Raw genomic sequence first — 16,221 nt, 5'->3', positions numbered from 1 at the left:
TTCCTAGCTCGCTTGCAGAGCTTCCTCGCTTTTTCTCCGCAATTTGTTTTTAATTGAAATATGCCCCGGATTTGCGGGGAAACAGTTTTTTTTTTCTTTTTTTTGATCGTTTGTTTTTTTTTTATCTTATTCTGGTGTACATTGTTCATGTGCATTTTACTCAAGTGTTCACAGTGCCGACCTCACGAGGAAAACAAGCTCTAAAGGTCATTTCTTCACCTTTATTCCGAGAAGCTTGAGCTTAGACTTCTTGATCGATCTTGAGAGAATCAAAAAGCACGACTGTGCTCTCCTTCAAAATGAGCAACAATCAAGAATGCGCTAGTGCCGTTCAATGGCCACAGGTCCATTTTCAAGACCAAGAGACCCAATACGATCTTCTCAATGAGATGGTTGATGTGCAGATGCTGCAGCAATCCTTTGTTTGCGACCCACTCGGGTTTTCAAATGACCCAGACGCATGGGCGTTCGAGAATCAAATGAATTTCGGTAGCCCACTAGGACTACCCAAGGATTATGATCAGCAATGGCAGCTCTGGAATCAGGCAAACCTTGTTAATCCAGAAGGCGACGAGGGATTATTCATGACAAGGTAAATTGATTTGAATCTCGTTAGAATCTGCTAAGACTATGACTGACGAGAACCTTCCTTGCAGATTCTTGAACAACAACGGCGACATACAAACTATGCAACATCCAGACGAAGCACAGAAACAACAAGGCTTCTCGCGTTTGGCAGCAGAGAGAGCTCTCTTCATGACTCCTCTGACCCAAGCGACATCTACCTCTACCTTTCCAGGTTCCCCATTATCCGACCTCTCCAGTACAACGGAATTCAGCCACATCACATATAACCAGTGGGAGGTTGACCGAGACCGTGACGAATTCCGCTCCCCTATCTCAGATTCTATGTCTGATGTTCACTCTGGGACACAGAATCGCAGTGGACCTAGTTGGTCGACTACCTGCCATCCCCTCACAACCGACAATGACTACCCTGCAGTTCTGGAGATGCCCGACGGATCCACTCGCAGGAACAGCAACTGGCTTCCGGTAGATCCAAATGCTGGCTTCACAATTGGATCATGCTCATATTCAGATGGTCGGAATCCAAAAGAGTGCTTCGCCCCAGAGGACATTCATGATATTCAGGACGCTTTCATCTCTCATGGCTCTGCTCAATGGATGTATGATGGATGAATTCCTGGCGCTTCAAAAGCTATTCGACACAATTAAAACAAATACGGTCACTTCATTCTAAAGGCGGAAATGATCCTTGATTTATTCAAATGGCCTCGATCAGGAACATCTTGATTGAGATGCCCATATTCTCAACAAGGCTTCCAACATGCCACACGCACACAAATGGCTATCTCAATCCGTGGTCGCCATTTGACAAAAGTCAAACTATCAATGATTTGACAATTCATTATCCATCATACCCGTCATTGGGTTCCAAGTTATGGCTTATTTTTGTTAAAACAAAACCTTGCCCCGGAGAAATTGCAAGGGTGGCAAGGCTATACAGCTAAGATGAGGAGAGCTACACCAGAAGCCTGCATGGTCTGCTCACAGTCGCCCCAGTCAAGTCAGCTGGAGATTCATCATATGTCATCATAGTCAGAGCTTGAATCCTTAAAAGCAAAATTCGGACGGTCGGGAAGCGCGGTATCTCACATGTGCAGACTCAGTTGAGGAGTTGAGTAGACCTAGCTTCCCGAACATTAAGTGGGATTTTACACGTCAAGTGCAATGCCCAAGCACTTGAGGGCTTTTGGGGCTCAGATATGAAACCTTGCGGCGTTAACTTTGGATATGTGAAATAAATTATTAAAATATCACTAGAAATATGCTCTCGCGAGCGGGTTTCAACTTCTTCGTTCTGATCAGTAGGATCTAAATTTGAATAAATAGATGGAGATGGGTATTTCCAAATTTGCATTGTTATTTACATTATATATGATGAGGTTCTCGAATCATTCACCCCATTTCAATGTTGGTGAAGACTGTCGAAGTAAGTATAGTACACTGTGTAGTCAAGAAAGAGAGTCCATCTCACTCATGCTCGTACACATCTCGCGATTTGTGAATTTCAAATGCCAAATTGCATGCCGTTTGATAAAATGAATGGAACTGCTCTTCCGCGGGATCTTCAAGTTCAACCTGGGAATCCGAGGGTTTGATGTCGGCTTGGGGAAGTTCCAAATCTAGCTGAACCTCATTGATCTGCGACGCAAGGAAGGGACCATTGTCGTAGAAGCGGTATCTGAATCTTCTGCCTTCGAAATCGTAGTATCGTACAGCAGTACCTCGCACACCCCTGAAAGGTAAGAACATATATTCGGCTAATGACTGATCTTCGCTAGCTGGAAGAGGAGACCCTGTAGAGACCAAGGATGAAAGAATGTTTCGCGGTAGGTCAACCTGACAGAACGGAGGAAGAGATGAAGAATGCGTGGGTGTGGACCAATCATGCTCAGAGGATGATTTAGCTGTGAATGCGTCACGTATAGGTCGTAAAACGCTACTTAGAAGGCCTTCGTATTCGCTTGATTCAGCAATGGCATCGGCGGACAACTCCAAGGAACGAGTGTGGGTGAAGCGGAGATCGAGGCCATTTTCGGGAAGCAAATAGTCAAGATTATTTGTGTCTAGGATGATCTTGATTTTTTGAAGCTCGATTTCGCCAGGCTTGGATAGAATTTGCACATCTATCTCGGGAAGACGGGCAGCAAACTTAGGCGAAGGAACCAGTCGGATAAAATGGGTTTCCATATCATCGTTTTCGCGCTCTGTTTCTGGGAGAGTGTCCAGGAAAGGCTTCATCCGAGGGATGTTATTGACAAATGTCCGGGGAAGGGAAAGCCTTCCAAGTTGTGATGCCGTAACAGCCGTCTCATTCAACATGGGTTTCTGGCCGAAAAGACATTGTCCAACTGTGGCTGTCATTGATTCACGGATGCTGAAGCTATTCTCATGATCCTTGAGTATCCTTGTGCGAGGCTGACTGCGAAGAAGTTTGAGTAATTCATCAGACAGTCGTGTTTGATGAGCAAGAAAAAATGGAGTGCGGTAGAGAGCCGGGACCGCAGTCTGAACAGCGGGCATGGCCCATCGAAACCATGATCCTTGCTTGTCAAACCAGGATCCACTGGTTCCTGGAATATAGCTGTAAATATGCGCAGGCTCCGAACCAGGCAGGTATGTGGAGAATAGCCGATTCGTGGGGCTAGGATGATGTACCGCCAATCCTAACGTTCTTCGGGCATGGTCGGCGCCAGTCTTATTCTCAACGAGATAAAGTACCTTGGCGGTACGTTTAGACCGTCCCTGGTCTATCATCACGTTGTATTCTTGGCACACCCAGTCAATGAAAGTTGGAGTCAAACGTGAACTATAGGCGGCGAGATCTATGCCCGTGTCATCCTCGCGAATTCTTGTTGTAGCATCTTGGATGATATCGCGAACTGAACCACACGCAGCTTTCAATCCCGTGATTCTCACCAATCCAAGGGCATGAGTGATGTCGATGCTAGACTGGTGGAGGGTTGCTAATTGGTCAAATGAGAAGTGATCCGCATTCAATAGCAGAGTAATAATCGGTCGAGAGAGGTAAAGATCCAAATGGCCCACTTCATCCACGAGAGAAAGTTCCCAGTGCTCTCGAATGATCCGTTCTGCGAGCATAGGCTTTCCCGTCAGGCTCGGTGTTGTACCCTGCCATGGGGTGCTAGTCCCTAACGGCATATAACCCTCCGGTCGCTGGTGGTCCGCATGCACTTCTGGTATAGATTCGTCGTTTTTGAGGGTAGCGAGGTAGGAGGAGAGCTGCTCAGTTGTGAATGATGATGATAAGGTGGTTTGAAGGTCTTCCCAGTCTTCGACAGTCAATTTTTGACTGGGCTGGTAGGTTTCACGTATTTCTTCCAGTCTCTTGCGAACAGTTTCAGGCCCGGTTACAGATGCCTCGTCCTCCAAATCCCCCAGGATGGAAGATATGGTCATTGGCGCATCTTTTCTAGCTGCAAGCTGGTCCTTGCGACGTAGCTGTTGCAAGGTCTTGTTGCGCCGCGGAGGCAGAACAACTATTTCACCGGGCTGTCCCAACGAGTCCACTCCAATCTCTAGCTTCAAAGCCACAGCCTGTGACTTTAACCGGCGGCGATGGGAGGTTTTATTGTTGAAAGGTTCATGACGTGTCGGTTGGTCGTTGGAAGACGAGCTTTGGAAACGAAGGCGAGTGAAGCAAGACTGACTCGGAATGGGCGATCGGTGGAGATTCGGAAAGGATGCCCAGATCCTTCGTGCATTGGGGTTATATGATCGCATTATGTTCCACGGCGCAGTGCTTGTCACTTCTGCTGTGAACTCGTCAACTTATCTTGAGAATTTCCCAGCAACACTAAGCCAAAATGGGGGTTTATCGATAAGGAATAAGATAAGATAAGAATTTATTTATCTTATCTCTTATCGTTCTTCTCTGTATACTGACACTGGAGATCATGATGGTTAGTTCACTAATACATAGAGAACGCTCTGATATCTACGTAGTAGTTTTGAATGTCCTTTTTGATAGGTGGTTCAATTTTTATATGGTACCACGGTCCACAGGTACACTATGGGCAGTACTATCCAGTGCACGACTCGGCCACTAGTCGCATTGTAGTATACCCGCTACTACTATACACCACTGGCAGGGCACTGGCGTTAGGGCAGAGTTCAAAGGTTCAAGTTTGGAGCTAATAGTAGTAGCAATAGTAACTTTGAGAGATCTAGATCACTGGAGCATCGGACTTGCATTTTGAACAATTTCAGTTTACTGTATCTCCCTACCATGGCGGGATCTCTTCTCCCACGCAATGCCACCCCCACGCGCAAGGTGGGATACTTCATGTTTCGGATCGTAGATACACCACATACCCCTCAGCATCCTGAGCCGTGTACATGTGTGTCTTTGACTTCACCGCTTCAAATCCCACAACCGAACCTTGCAGCATATAATTGAGACGTGATCGGCTACCTCCGTCTCTACTTGAATCCATCCAGTGTCAAGTACTCTCTTCACTACAACATTTCACACTTCTTTCAAAAGGTTACTTCCTCTCTCATACAACATGACGACCAAGGCCGCCATTCTTACCGAGAAGGCTCCTAAGCCACTACCGGGCATTTATTCACAGGCTATCATTGCCAATGGAGTCGTCTACTGCTCCGGCGCAGTCCCGATGGACGCGACTACCGGTAAATTAATTGAAGGTGATGTCAAGGCTCATACTGTGAGTTCATTAATTTTTCCATGATATTCAGGCTGTTTATGATTGAAGAGCCTTGCAATGCTGACTATACATCTTGCCATAATTCAGCATCAATGCATCAAGAATTTGACCCACGTCTTGGAAGAGGCGGGTACTGATATCACTAAGGTTGTGAAGGTTAATGTGTTTTTGTCCAACATGGATGATTTTGCGGAAATGAACTCTGTCTATATGCAATATTGGGGCGATGTAAAGCCATGCAGAACGTGAGTCGATCATCTTGAGCAGCGGATCTGGGAAATCACATTGGAAATCAATCTAACATACATCAGGTGTGTTGCGGTTAAGACGTTGCCACTTAACACGGATGTGGAAATCGAATGTATCGCTGTGCTTTGAAATATTCATGTCTCAAACGCCATGTACATATATCAAAAGAAGTACACATGTGCATAGAATAATGACATGGATGGATTCAATGAGAGAATTGCGAATAAAATTAAAAACATCCCGTATCAGACCGGTCGCCAATTTTGGAAGAGTCTGAAGAAGATTAAATTTCAACCTTGGAAATGTTCCTTGTGTAGTAATATTTTACCTTGAACGTAGCATGACTCTATCTTATCTAGATTGATGAAGCCTCAGACTCCCAACCTTGACTTAATCATGATTCAACTTGAACTGGATCATGATACCCTTTCCTTCCACGCGAGAGTTAAACCATTGCTTTATCTTAATATTTTCATCGCCGAAGATTCTTGCTCCACGGAGTAAGTCTTGCTCTACAACTTTGCAAACCCCCATAGTAACTTCTAACGTGCCCAAACTTTGTGCAATGCAGCTTCTAGTCCCCTTGCCAAAGGCAAAGAAGTGGTCTAGCATGTTTTGTGTGGGCAATAGCCATCTCTCAGGCGAGAAACGCAGGGGATCTGGGAAGACAGCCTCATCTTGATGGAGCTGAAAAGCTGAAATTCCAACATTTGTTCCAGCAGGGAAGTAATAGTCGCGGTAGCTCCAGCCCATCGCAGGAACTGTTCTCGGGAGCCGAATGGGATTGGTCCAAGATAATCGGAGTCCCTCCTTTACTGTTGCACGAAGATAGGGACATTTTGTAGGATCGTCTCCTTTTGAAACTGCATTTTGGACCTCTTCATGGAGTTTATCATATCTGTTCACACCGGTCAAGTCTCATTCGCTTTTATGGTCATGGTTTGAACTTACATCTCTGGGTATTTGGTCAGATACCAAATGATTGATGCGGTATTCATAGCAGTTGAGTCTGTTCCAGCAAAGCAGATATCTTTAACCTCAATTCGAGACTGTGCCGACGTCTGCTTCTCTAACAGACGGCTTTGGTAACTTCCGCTTTTAGGAACTGCGGTCCTGATGAGGTTGCTTGTGAAGCGATCGATCATCCCAAAGGCTTTTACTGACCCCTCACTTGACATTATATTTCCATGGATTGCCATGAAAAAATTGCTGATCTTCCCAGGAACCATATTAAAGAGTGCACCGACACCTACAAAGGCATCAACGAAAGGAGATGCTGACAGGCTCTTCAAGTTCTCTCCGAGCGCACCATACCGATTTTGGAATAGATACGCAGTCACAGAATCAATCGCCATACAACGAGACAGATTGAGGACATCGACTGGTTTTCCAGTGCGCAATTCATTTCGGATCTTCACTGCAAAGTCGTTGCTAACCTGCGACAGCAATGGCTCAGACTGGCGAAGTGAGGCCCTGGAAAAAAGAGGCGCGACAGATTTGGCTCTTGTCGCTCTTTCAGCAAGGGTCAGAGTGGAGAAAATCGTATTGTGTCCATCAATGTCAAATTTGGAGTATGCCGAAGATTTGGGGAATCCACCGCGGGTAATATAAATCGGTTCAATTGCGTCTGCGTTGGAGATGTCAACCTCATTTGGGCCAACCCGTAATACTGAGCCATATTTGCGATGCAGATTGAACACAACAGTACACTCATCACCAATATATGTGTGATAGGCAAGCCAAAGGGAGGTAAATGCCGCAATTTTTGGGCCCGGTACTTTCGAAAGTGGGTGGATGTAAAGTCTGTAGATCCATTTGACGGCAAGGCCCCCCCATCACAACAACAAGTCCCAGCCACACCAGTACGGTGAAATCCATATTTGCTAAGAAAGACATGGGTGGTTATTTTTGAGGGTTTGATCTGAGCCTCGATTGATATATGGAGATTAAGTAGACCCTTCTCTCCTAAAAGTAAATAATAAAGTGGAACTTCCACACGTGCAGTTTTAACTAGCAGGAATCCAAACTTGAACTGCGAACATCCAAATGCCGAGTGCGGGGTGATCAAATCAATATCAGGCATCACTATGTAGCCTGAGTCTAGGTCGGTCAATCCGAAAATTGATTATTTATTCATAGTCAGACAACGGTATCCCCGACATTTGAATGAGTTCTCATTCGTCCTGGACATGGATCAACAGTCTTATCTCCTGCCCCACCGAACGCGTCTCTATCTGCAGCATGGTGATAAGTTGATAACCCGAGGCACCTGGAGCAGGTGTCATTTCTACCCCCAAAAATCGTGATAACGAGGTCTATTTCAGATAAGGCGACCCTACTCTGGTTAAGAAACTTATATTTTATTCTCACACCCCCGCATCCATGTCGCTCAACCCGTCAGATTTTCATCGGCTCCTAGAAAGCGGATATGGCAGGCAAGGAGACAGTATTCGATACGTCCACTGACGAGGATGTCGCTCTTGAGCATCTCGGATATCAGCAAGGTCACAAAGCGAACATCAATCTGATCATAAATCTTGCAGCTAATCTTTATTGTAGAATTCAAACGGACTTTCAGCTTGTTTGACATGGTAGGATTTAGCTTCAGTATTGTGACATGGTAAGAGCTCATTCAAGTTGATTCTGTGGAACCTTTCCAATTGCTGATTCTGTTTGGTGAACCCAGTTGGACTGCATTGAGCGGTGTATTCATCATTGGTGTTGAGGCTGGCGGACCACCAGTCATGATATTCGGTTGGGTGGGAGTTTGTGCTATTACGATACTGATTGCCCTTGCTATGGCTGAGATGTGTGCCCGATGGCCGGTGGCTGGAGGTCAGTACTCATGGGTGGCCCTGCTTGCACCACCACGAGTATCCCGACAATTATCTTACATTACTGGATGGTTCATGATCATAGGTTTGTCTTCGCTACTTTATTTTTTACAAGGATCATTTATAACATGTCTCTTAGGTATTCTGGCTATGGGTTCAGTGAACAATTCTGTGGCGTCCAACTACATCTTAGGGCAGGCAAATCTAGTCTTCCCCAGCTACACCATACAAAGATGGCATACTGTTTTAGTTGCCTGGGCCGTAGCGCTTTTTGCTTTGGCTGTCAATGTCTTTGTACCGCATGCGCTACATCGACTTTCTCGCCTTATACTAGTATGGAATATTGGGTCGTTTGTGATTATCATTATCACACTTCTGGCGACCAATGACCATAAACAAGATGCAGAATTCGTTTTCAAGGACTTTCGCAATATGACTGGCCTGGGAGCTGCAATGGCGACAATTGTTGGCATTCTACAGAGTTTCTTCGGCATGTGTTGCTATGATGCACCTTGTCATATGACAGAAGAAATGACGCATCCCAGTCGAGACGCTCCAAAGTCAATCATCCTAGCAGTCGTTATGGGCAGTGTGACAGGCTTCTTTTTCATTCTTACCTTATGTTTCTGTATGGGCGATATTGAAAGCACGGCCAACTCGACGACAGGAGTGCCTGTTCTCGAGATTTTCTACCATTCAACTCAGAACAAAGCTGCCACTTGCATACTGGCAAGTATGATGACAATCATCATTTTGGTTGCATCTGTGAGTCTCATTGCTGAAGGATCACGATCGGTATATGCTTTTGCCCGAGATCAAGGACTCCCATTCTCAAGAATCTGGGCCACAGTCGAGCCGAGACAGAAGATTCCTCTTTACGCCATTTTCCTGACCCTTATCGTTCAATTAGCTTTGAATGCCATATATTTTGGAACAGAGACGGGATTTGAAACAGTAATCTCTATCGCCACAACTGGGTTTTGTAAGTTGAGCCATCTTGTGGATATACCCAAGGGAGATAGAAGCAACGTTGAGGATACATTGCTAACCATGGCTATTACCAGATGTATCCTACGGTCTTGTTCTTTTGTCACGGATTCTAGGCTATGTTTTTAGCCATCATACGTCCACTTTTACAGGACCATACGCTCTTCCGGTTTCCGTCTCAATTGCATTCAATGCGATTGGACTGGTATTCCTATTATTTGCTTCAATTACCTTTAATTTCCCTTCTGAAGCCCCGATAACCTCAAGCTCAATGAACTATACCTGTGCAGCGATAGGTCTTGTCGTTCTCCTCAGCTTTATCACCTGGTTTACAAGCGCAAGAAATCATTTCGCCGGACCCTCAGATGTAAGGAGTTTGGTGGTTGAAGTTTCGGGCGGAGATACTTTACCATTAGAGCAGTCTGGCTTTGCCAAGGTACTTGTACTGGATGATAAGCCAAGTGAAGATACATTATAAATCTATCTTCAAACTCGAAATCTGATTAATTATTATCTCAAGTTCTTCAAGGTTCTCAGTTCACCTTTATAGTCGTAACATGATAGCATGGGAATCAGCCCGTCTGTTGAGACCAGATGTGGAACACCTGATCCTCCGTGAGATATCACGTTCCTCCTCACTCCTATACACCACACAGGAGCACATTACATCCCCCATTCAGATTCTGCCTCGTCGTCGAAACATTGAGATCTTCCTCATTCTCCAATCTGACACTCCACATATCAGATACAGAGCAGGGAGCAGGTCCTCTTGGTGGCTGGAACTTGGGCCCTCTGAGCCCCACAGAGGATGATGTCAAGTTTCCCACACACGAGTCATGACCCACCGAGACCAGAAAAACCGTGGAATTGCTGGATGAATTTGGAAATCTGTGTATGTTTGAAGAAGCAAGATGTATAGAGTAGATGAGAACTCATTACTCATATGGCATTCCTTCCTCTGATTCTCTGCAAATTGACCCTTCAAGGTGGGAGCGGTCAAAGGTGGAGACGAACCTCGGGAAAAAACCTGCAGTGGGCGCACGCTGACAATTCTGAGGAACCCCATTGCCCCCCCTAGAAGTTGCACTACAGCCCGTAGGGGGCCCATTTAGTTGCAGATTGGGATCCAGATAGCTTGTTTGACTACCAATTCAGGTTCGATCGGCGCTCGCCAATCTGCGCTATTACATCGCGATCGCGCTGATCTTACCAACCAAACTGGACTGGTGGTGAACGATGGGGAATTCCTTGGCCACCAACCCCCTTTGAAGTCAAATGATTGGATTAAATATTATCTATGATCGAGGACCTCCACCTCAGCTGAAGATTGGTGGAAGCTGAAGGTTTTTTGTACTATGGTCATCATCATCCCCCCGCTCTATCGGAATGAAAAGCTCTTTTATTTTGATTTTTTAGTTTATTTTTCTCCTTTCTTCTCGTGTCCTTTGATCTTCTCCATTTCAAAGGCTATTTTCACTTTTCTATTTACTCCAGAGAACCCAGAAAGACTTCGACATTGGAAGTTGAAGTGCTGCAGACCATTTGACATTTTACTCCTGCGATATGCCGTCTGAGATTCCTGGCCCGCCTGGTGTGCCCTTGTTGGGTAACATCTTTGATGTCAATCCTAACGAAACCTGGAACTCTCTGAACAAATTGGCAGCCGAATATGGTATGTGAGATGCTACAGTATAGTTTGTGGTAGTAGTATAAGGCCTCGCTAACTTGTTTTTCCTTCATAGGACCGATTTTCAAGATCAGGCCATTGGGCCAGCAGATCGTCTTCATCTGCAGCGTGGCTCTCCTCGAGGAAATTTGCGACCAAACTCGATTCCGCAAAGCCGTGGAAGGCCCGGTGAAAGAGATTCGATACTCGGTCCATAAAAGTCTGTTTACAGCAGACGACGACGATGAGCGCTGGGGCGTCGCTCACCAAATTATGAAGCCTTATCTTACTCAAGAAGCGACCGACAGTTTGTACAGCGATATGATGGAGGTTGTTCCCGATCTGACCAAGAAGTGGAGTTCGGGTGTCAAGCAGCGCGTCAAGGCGAGTGATGACCTTGATCTGATTCTGCTGGCATCGTGTATGCAGTGTTTCTTCAACCAACGTGTGCATGTCCTGGGCGAGAACGATGAGACTCGGAAAAAGGCCTGGAACATGGTCCAGGCTTGGGAGGGGGCTACAATGGAAGCGATGAAGCGCCCGACCCGACCTAAGTTCCTGAATATGCTGTACCAGGGTCGTTTCTCGTCTCTTACTAAGACCATGCGTACCTATGCCGCCGATATTGTGAACAGCCGCAAGAATAACCCCGAACAGGCACGCGAGGATATGCTTAATGCACTGCTGAATGGAGTGGATCCTCAGACTAAGCAAAAGCTTAGGGACGCCGAGGTTCTGGACGAGATCGTCACGATCTTTATTGGTGCAGCGACCGCTGCCAATCTGTTATCTTATGCAGTTTACTACCTCAGCACCAACCCCGAAGAATTGAAGAAGGGTCAAGCTGAAATCGACTCTGTTGTTGGCGACGGTCCCCTGGATCTTGCTCACTTGAAGCAGCTCAACTACGTCGAGGCCATCCTTCGCGAAACCATTCGTCTCTCTGCCACTGCACCAGGCTTCAACATTGAGCCCATCCCCTCCCATGACAAATCCCCTGTTCTCCTCGGCGGGGGTGAATACCAGATCCCTGCTGGCCAGGCCATGATTGCTATCTTGAATGCAGTCAACCGTGACCCGAAGGTATTCGAATACCCAGAAGAGTTCAAGCCCGAACAAGTACTTGGAGAGAAGTGGGACAAGTTGCCCGCGGGTGCTAAGAAGGGTTTCGGCAACGGCAAGCGTGAGTGTATCGGTAAACTTTGGGCCTGGCAATGGGCCTTCTTTACCTTGGCTAGCATCCTGAAGGATGTGACCTTTGAGCTGGAGGATCCCAATTACCAGCTTCATGCCAACGGTGCCTTCAGCATCAAACCCCTTAACATGTACGTCCTCATGAGTGGACGTCAGAAGTAGGTCATGAAAGGGTGAACCTGGCGAAATGATTCCCAAATTGAAAAACTGTTTGCTCTTTCGGACCTCAAACGTTGATATCCTGGATTTCTTTTCTCTTTTTCGGCGCTTAGCGAGGATACGAACCTGTTAGTGATGAAAATTGGTATAGTTCAAATGTTTATTTATGATGCAAAGATTCTCTTATACTCGAATTTGTTTCTTTATTTATAAAAACCAACCTAATGATCTCGATATTCGTATTAGGACAATTGTGTCTGATTTCGAAGTTATGACAGTCAACTGGTAAAGCACTTCCGTCCCTAACGGATGAAGTCATAAAGAGTCAAAGAGGGTTGGGAATGTGGTCTAGTCCTCGGCACAACTCCGATCAAACGATACTACTACTACTAATAATAATACTCTTAATACTACTACATAGTAGTATTCAGCTTTATTGACACATGCGGGGAGTACCACTCTTTAACGTGGGAGCACCTCCACCCCCACGAATGAAAAGGGATTCTGGTCTCCATCGAGGGGTTAAAGTGGGATATGGTGAACACTGTATGTATTGACTTTATCGCATATTTATCGTTATACCCCTTACTTCCCAACATCAGTGTTTCATTCTCTACTTTTCTCACTTCATTTTTCCCATTTTCTTGATCTGATTCTGTTTATGGAATCCTCGCCAAATCAACTAAACATTGACTGATTTCCTCTGGGCTTACCTTATCCTCTCCCTCTGTCATCATGATCTCCCCCAAAGTCGGCGACCACATCGATAGCCTCGATACACCCTCGATGATCGTGGACCTGGATCTCTGTGAAGCCAATATCAAGAAACTGATGGATAGGCTTTTACCAACCGGGCTGAACATCCGACCACATCTCAAGACAACCAAAAGTGCTATTCTCGCAACCAAGCTAGCCAAGGCCGGAGCCAAGGGAGGCTGTGTAGCGAAAGTGAGCGAAGCCGAAGTCATTGCCGCTGCCGGGTTTGACGACCTGCTCATTACATGCGAAATTATCGGACCTGCCAAAGTGAAGAGACTGGTTGAGCTGTATCGCAAGTACCGAAGTATTCGAATCGTGGTCGATAGTGAAGTCGGCGCATCTGCTATCAATCAGGCTTTGATTGACTCAGGTATCAAGGAACCGATCACCGTTCTCATCGATTTGGATGTTGGTCTTCACCGTACGGGTGTGAAGCCCGGAGAGCCAGCTATGGCACTCGCCCATCACATTGCAGGATTGAAACAGTTGACTTTGATTGGTGTACAAGGATACGAAGGCCATTTACAGCATTTGCATGACAAGGAAGACAGGAGAGCTCAGTGCTTAGAGTCTATGAGAATTCTCACTGCCACCGCCGATTCGTTCCGAGCTGCAGGCTTCAAAATCGACGTCGTCACTACTGGTGGTACGGGCACAGCAGAGTTCTGTGCCACCGTACCCGGAGTAACAGAGCTGCAGCCAGGATCTTTCATTTTCATGGACACTGATTACAGAAATGCTGTGGGCACGTTCTATTCCAACAGTCTTACTCTCCTGTCAACTGTCATCAGCAAACAAGGCCCTCGGATTGTTACAATTGACACTGGTTTGAAGTCACTGACGACCGATAGTGGTCTGGCTGAGTGCAAGGATTCCAGATACTCTTATGGTGTTTTGGGTGATGAGCATGGTTCATTGAGCTGGGAGACCGGTACGCCCGATTTGGCTATTGGCGATCGCGTGGAAATGATCCCTAGCCATATTGATCCGACTGTTAACCTCCATGACTTCTATTATGCTCACCGTCAAGGTGTCATTGAGGAAATTTGGCCTGTTGACTCCAGGGGAAAAGTCCAATGATCGGAAGAGAACCTCAGTCCAAAGCACTTGAGCATGAGCCAATCGATTACAATTTAATCCCTTATATATGGCCTGCACAAATTGTTATTTTTTAGTACTTGTCATGTAGAATCTCTCTGCTCTTTTTCTACATTCCGTTCATGGCCTATTATGCCAGATTATCGTTTGAGAAATTTGTTGAGAAACAGGAGGGGAAAAAAAGGATAGATACTAGAATTGAACTTGCTCTTTGACTTTCAAGTCTCCTCTTGTTCTTATTGAGAGCTATGGTCTGCCATTTTTAGGCACATTTCAGTACTAAAGTTGGTTTCAAGTGCAAAATAAAGGCTGGTGTATTGAACTAAACTTGAAGAATAAGAAAGCATTATGGCCCCGGGGAAAATCGTATTCTGTGCAGTAGATCCTGAATAGTTTCTCAATGTCATTTACCGCTCGAGCGAAGCTAAAGGTTCGAGGTTCCGACAAATTTTGCTTTTGTGCCAATATTGTTAGCTGATCTGTTCTCAATAAGGAAAGAGTGTGAAGCCTTACAGATTTCCCATTCGCCTGTCTCAAAGGATTGCAAATAGACGCTCACAGATGGCTTATTATTCCTGTAGGAAAAAGATACCAATGTATGTATCTTATTCAGGTGTCTGTGATTTGCCCATGGGCTGTGGATCATTAGCATTCCTGTCACCTATGACCAATGAATTCCACTTACTACCATGATCGTAGGTCATTTTCATAAGACTGTGCAATCTTTGACCATCCTTGTCGCTCAAAGAAAGTGGTCAATCCTTTGGTTAGCTTCGCATCTCGCCTTCCAAAAGTTTGAAAGTAAACCTGAGGCTCGGGAATGGGATCATTCGGATGAAGCGTAAAATCAGCCATCAGGGGTAGCTGCTCATTCACCGGATCATCACGGGACAAATATCCAGCTGGGTATGAGCAAAATTTCGACGGAAGGTTGATAAGGCTCCAGAGCTTTCGTAGTGCATCAAGACCTTCCAGCGTCGATGAATCGTTCCGCCGACCTCCCAAGGTCCATAGGTCCTCCAATGTTGTCAATGTAACCATCTGCTCCATGAGATAGATTTTGATGCGAGACTCAGATGGATCTACCAGATCACAAGATAAAAGGCGAGGCATGACTGTACTATTGGGAGCACGAGACTTGAGGTATTCATCGAGAACTTTCAACGGCATTGCAAAGCTGGGATAAGAGAGTGACAAGTCATGTGCAGCATCGAAGATCAAGTCATGAATCGACTTGTTCGTAACAAGAGATTTCAAGGCAGGGTACATGAATGTCTTGACTACAAAATAGTTGTCCCTGAGCTCCATAGCAAGCTTATTCTGGGTCTTGATTTGGTCGCCGACAATATTGGTTTCCAGAAGGGAGACTGATTCCTCAGAGGAGAGTGTGAGAGCCTTCTTGAAATGAGTGAACCACTCAAGGTTTATATCTGGTTGGAATTCTTGCAAGCGATGTAGCGCGTCCCAGATAGCATGCGTGTTGTATGGATCATCGGCGGTTCCTGTCATTGAGGAGATCGGCTCGTATGTGTAGCTGACGGCATTACTGGAGCAATTGAGACATAACTCAAATGGGTTTCCATATCTTGTGAGAATACTCATCCAGCGGGGATGGTTGTTGATAGGATAAGCGCCCAGCATGGGGATGATGGCTTGCTTGTAAATTTCCAGGTGATGGCGCTGGCTGTCTAAGTCGTAGTTTGCGGATTGCAGCATATGAGCGAACATAGGAGCGGTGCTATGCCACCATAACTTGTGATTATCATCGGGGAAGCTCCATAAAGCGCTGAGGCTTTGGTAGAGCTCGACATGGGATGCGTTGGCCATTTTTGGTCTCTCTACCATACGGTGAGGTGTTAGCAAATATTCCAGGAGGTTATCAATGGATATCAATACTGAGACATACTGGGATCAGTGGGTTGGTGCTAGAGGGGTCAGAGTTAATGAGGGGGTTGTTAAGTGGAAACTCACATTCAAGAAGAGCAGGAGGGGCTAAGAT

The 16,221-nt window shown here is 45.8% G+C and overlaps 8 protein-coding genes across 8 annotated transcripts; 5 read left to right on the top strand and 3 right to left on the bottom strand.

The window, feature by feature from the left end:
* Positions 1 to 299: 299 nt before the first annotated feature.
* Positions 300 to 1,200, top strand: N7483_009313 (uncharacterized protein; the record flags this gene model as incomplete). The annotated part of the gene is made up of 2 exons (XM_057092740.1): positions 300 to 592; positions 657 to 1,200. 2 exons carry the CDS (start codon positions 300 to 302, stop codon positions 1,198 to 1,200), a joined length of 837 nt encoding a protein of 278 aa, XP_056943914.1.
* Positions 1,201 to 2,055: 855 nt separating this feature from the next.
* On the bottom strand, positions 2,056 to 4,329 carry N7483_009312 (putative respiratory complex assembly protein Rmp1; the record flags this gene model as incomplete). The annotated part of the gene is made up of 1 exon (XM_057092739.1): positions 2,056 to 4,329. One exon carries the CDS (start codon positions 4,327 to 4,329, stop codon positions 2,056 to 2,058), a length of 2,274 nt encoding a protein of 757 aa, XP_056943913.1.
* A 785-nt stretch (positions 4,330 to 5,114) lies between these two features.
* N7483_009311 (putative L-PSP endoribonuclease family protein Brt1) lies at positions 5,115 to 5,654 on the top strand (the record flags this gene model as incomplete). Its single annotated transcript, XM_057092738.1, has 3 exons — positions 5,115 to 5,276; positions 5,364 to 5,521; positions 5,588 to 5,654. The coding sequence occupies 3 exons, from the start codon at positions 5,115 to 5,117 to the stop codon at positions 5,652 to 5,654; spliced, it is 387 nt and encodes a 128-aa protein (XP_056943912.1).
* A 261-nt stretch (positions 5,655 to 5,915) lies between these two features.
* Positions 5,916 to 7,403, bottom strand: N7483_009310 (cytochrome P450; the record flags this gene model as incomplete). Its single annotated transcript, XM_057092737.1, has 3 exons — positions 5,916 to 6,423; positions 6,477 to 7,328; positions 7,384 to 7,403. 3 exons carry the CDS (start codon positions 7,401 to 7,403, stop codon positions 5,916 to 5,918), a joined length of 1,380 nt encoding a protein of 459 aa, XP_056943911.1.
* Positions 7,404 to 7,953: 550 nt separating this feature from the next.
* On the top strand, positions 7,954 to 9,824 carry N7483_009309 (uncharacterized protein; the record flags this gene model as incomplete). The annotated part of the gene is made up of 5 exons (XM_057092736.1): positions 7,954 to 8,029; positions 8,085 to 8,145; positions 8,212 to 8,444; positions 8,499 to 9,341; positions 9,424 to 9,824. The coding sequence occupies 5 exons, from the start codon at positions 7,954 to 7,956 to the stop codon at positions 9,822 to 9,824; spliced, it is 1,614 nt and encodes a 537-aa protein (XP_056943910.1).
* Positions 9,825 to 10,909: 1,085 nt separating this feature from the next.
* Positions 10,910 to 12,368, top strand: N7483_009308 (uncharacterized protein; the record flags this gene model as incomplete). The annotated part of the gene is made up of 2 exons (XM_057092735.1): positions 10,910 to 11,018; positions 11,089 to 12,368. 2 exons carry the CDS (start codon positions 10,910 to 10,912, stop codon positions 12,366 to 12,368), a joined length of 1,389 nt encoding a protein of 462 aa, XP_056943909.1.
* A 732-nt stretch (positions 12,369 to 13,100) lies between these two features.
* On the top strand, positions 13,101 to 14,204 carry N7483_009307 (DSD1 family PLP-dependent enzyme; the record flags this gene model as incomplete). The annotated part of the gene is made up of 1 exon (XM_057092734.1): positions 13,101 to 14,204. The coding sequence occupies one exon, from the start codon at positions 13,101 to 13,103 to the stop codon at positions 14,202 to 14,204; it is 1,104 nt and encodes a 367-aa protein (XP_056943908.1).
* A 702-nt stretch (positions 14,205 to 14,906) lies between these two features.
* N7483_009306 (dimethylallyl tryptophan synthase FgaPT2) lies at positions 14,907 to 16,049 on the bottom strand (the record flags this gene model as incomplete). Its single annotated transcript, XM_057092733.1, has 1 exon — positions 14,907 to 16,049. The coding sequence occupies one exon, from the start codon at positions 16,047 to 16,049 to the stop codon at positions 14,907 to 14,909; it is 1,143 nt and encodes a 380-aa protein (XP_056943907.1).
* Between the last annotated feature and the right edge of the window lie 172 nt (positions 16,050 to 16,221).

This window comes from Penicillium malachiteum, assembly GCF_028827825.1.
Source record: "Penicillium malachiteum strain IBT 17515 chromosome Unknown utg000004l:1.0-4883003.0:1.0-4884900.0, whole genome shotgun sequence".
NCBI classification, from domain to species: domain Eukaryota; kingdom Fungi; phylum Ascomycota; class Eurotiomycetes; order Eurotiales; family Aspergillaceae; genus Penicillium; species Penicillium malachiteum.
The sequence above is the reverse complement of the archived record's forward strand: the minus strand, read 5'-3'. Positions and strand labels throughout refer to the sequence as shown.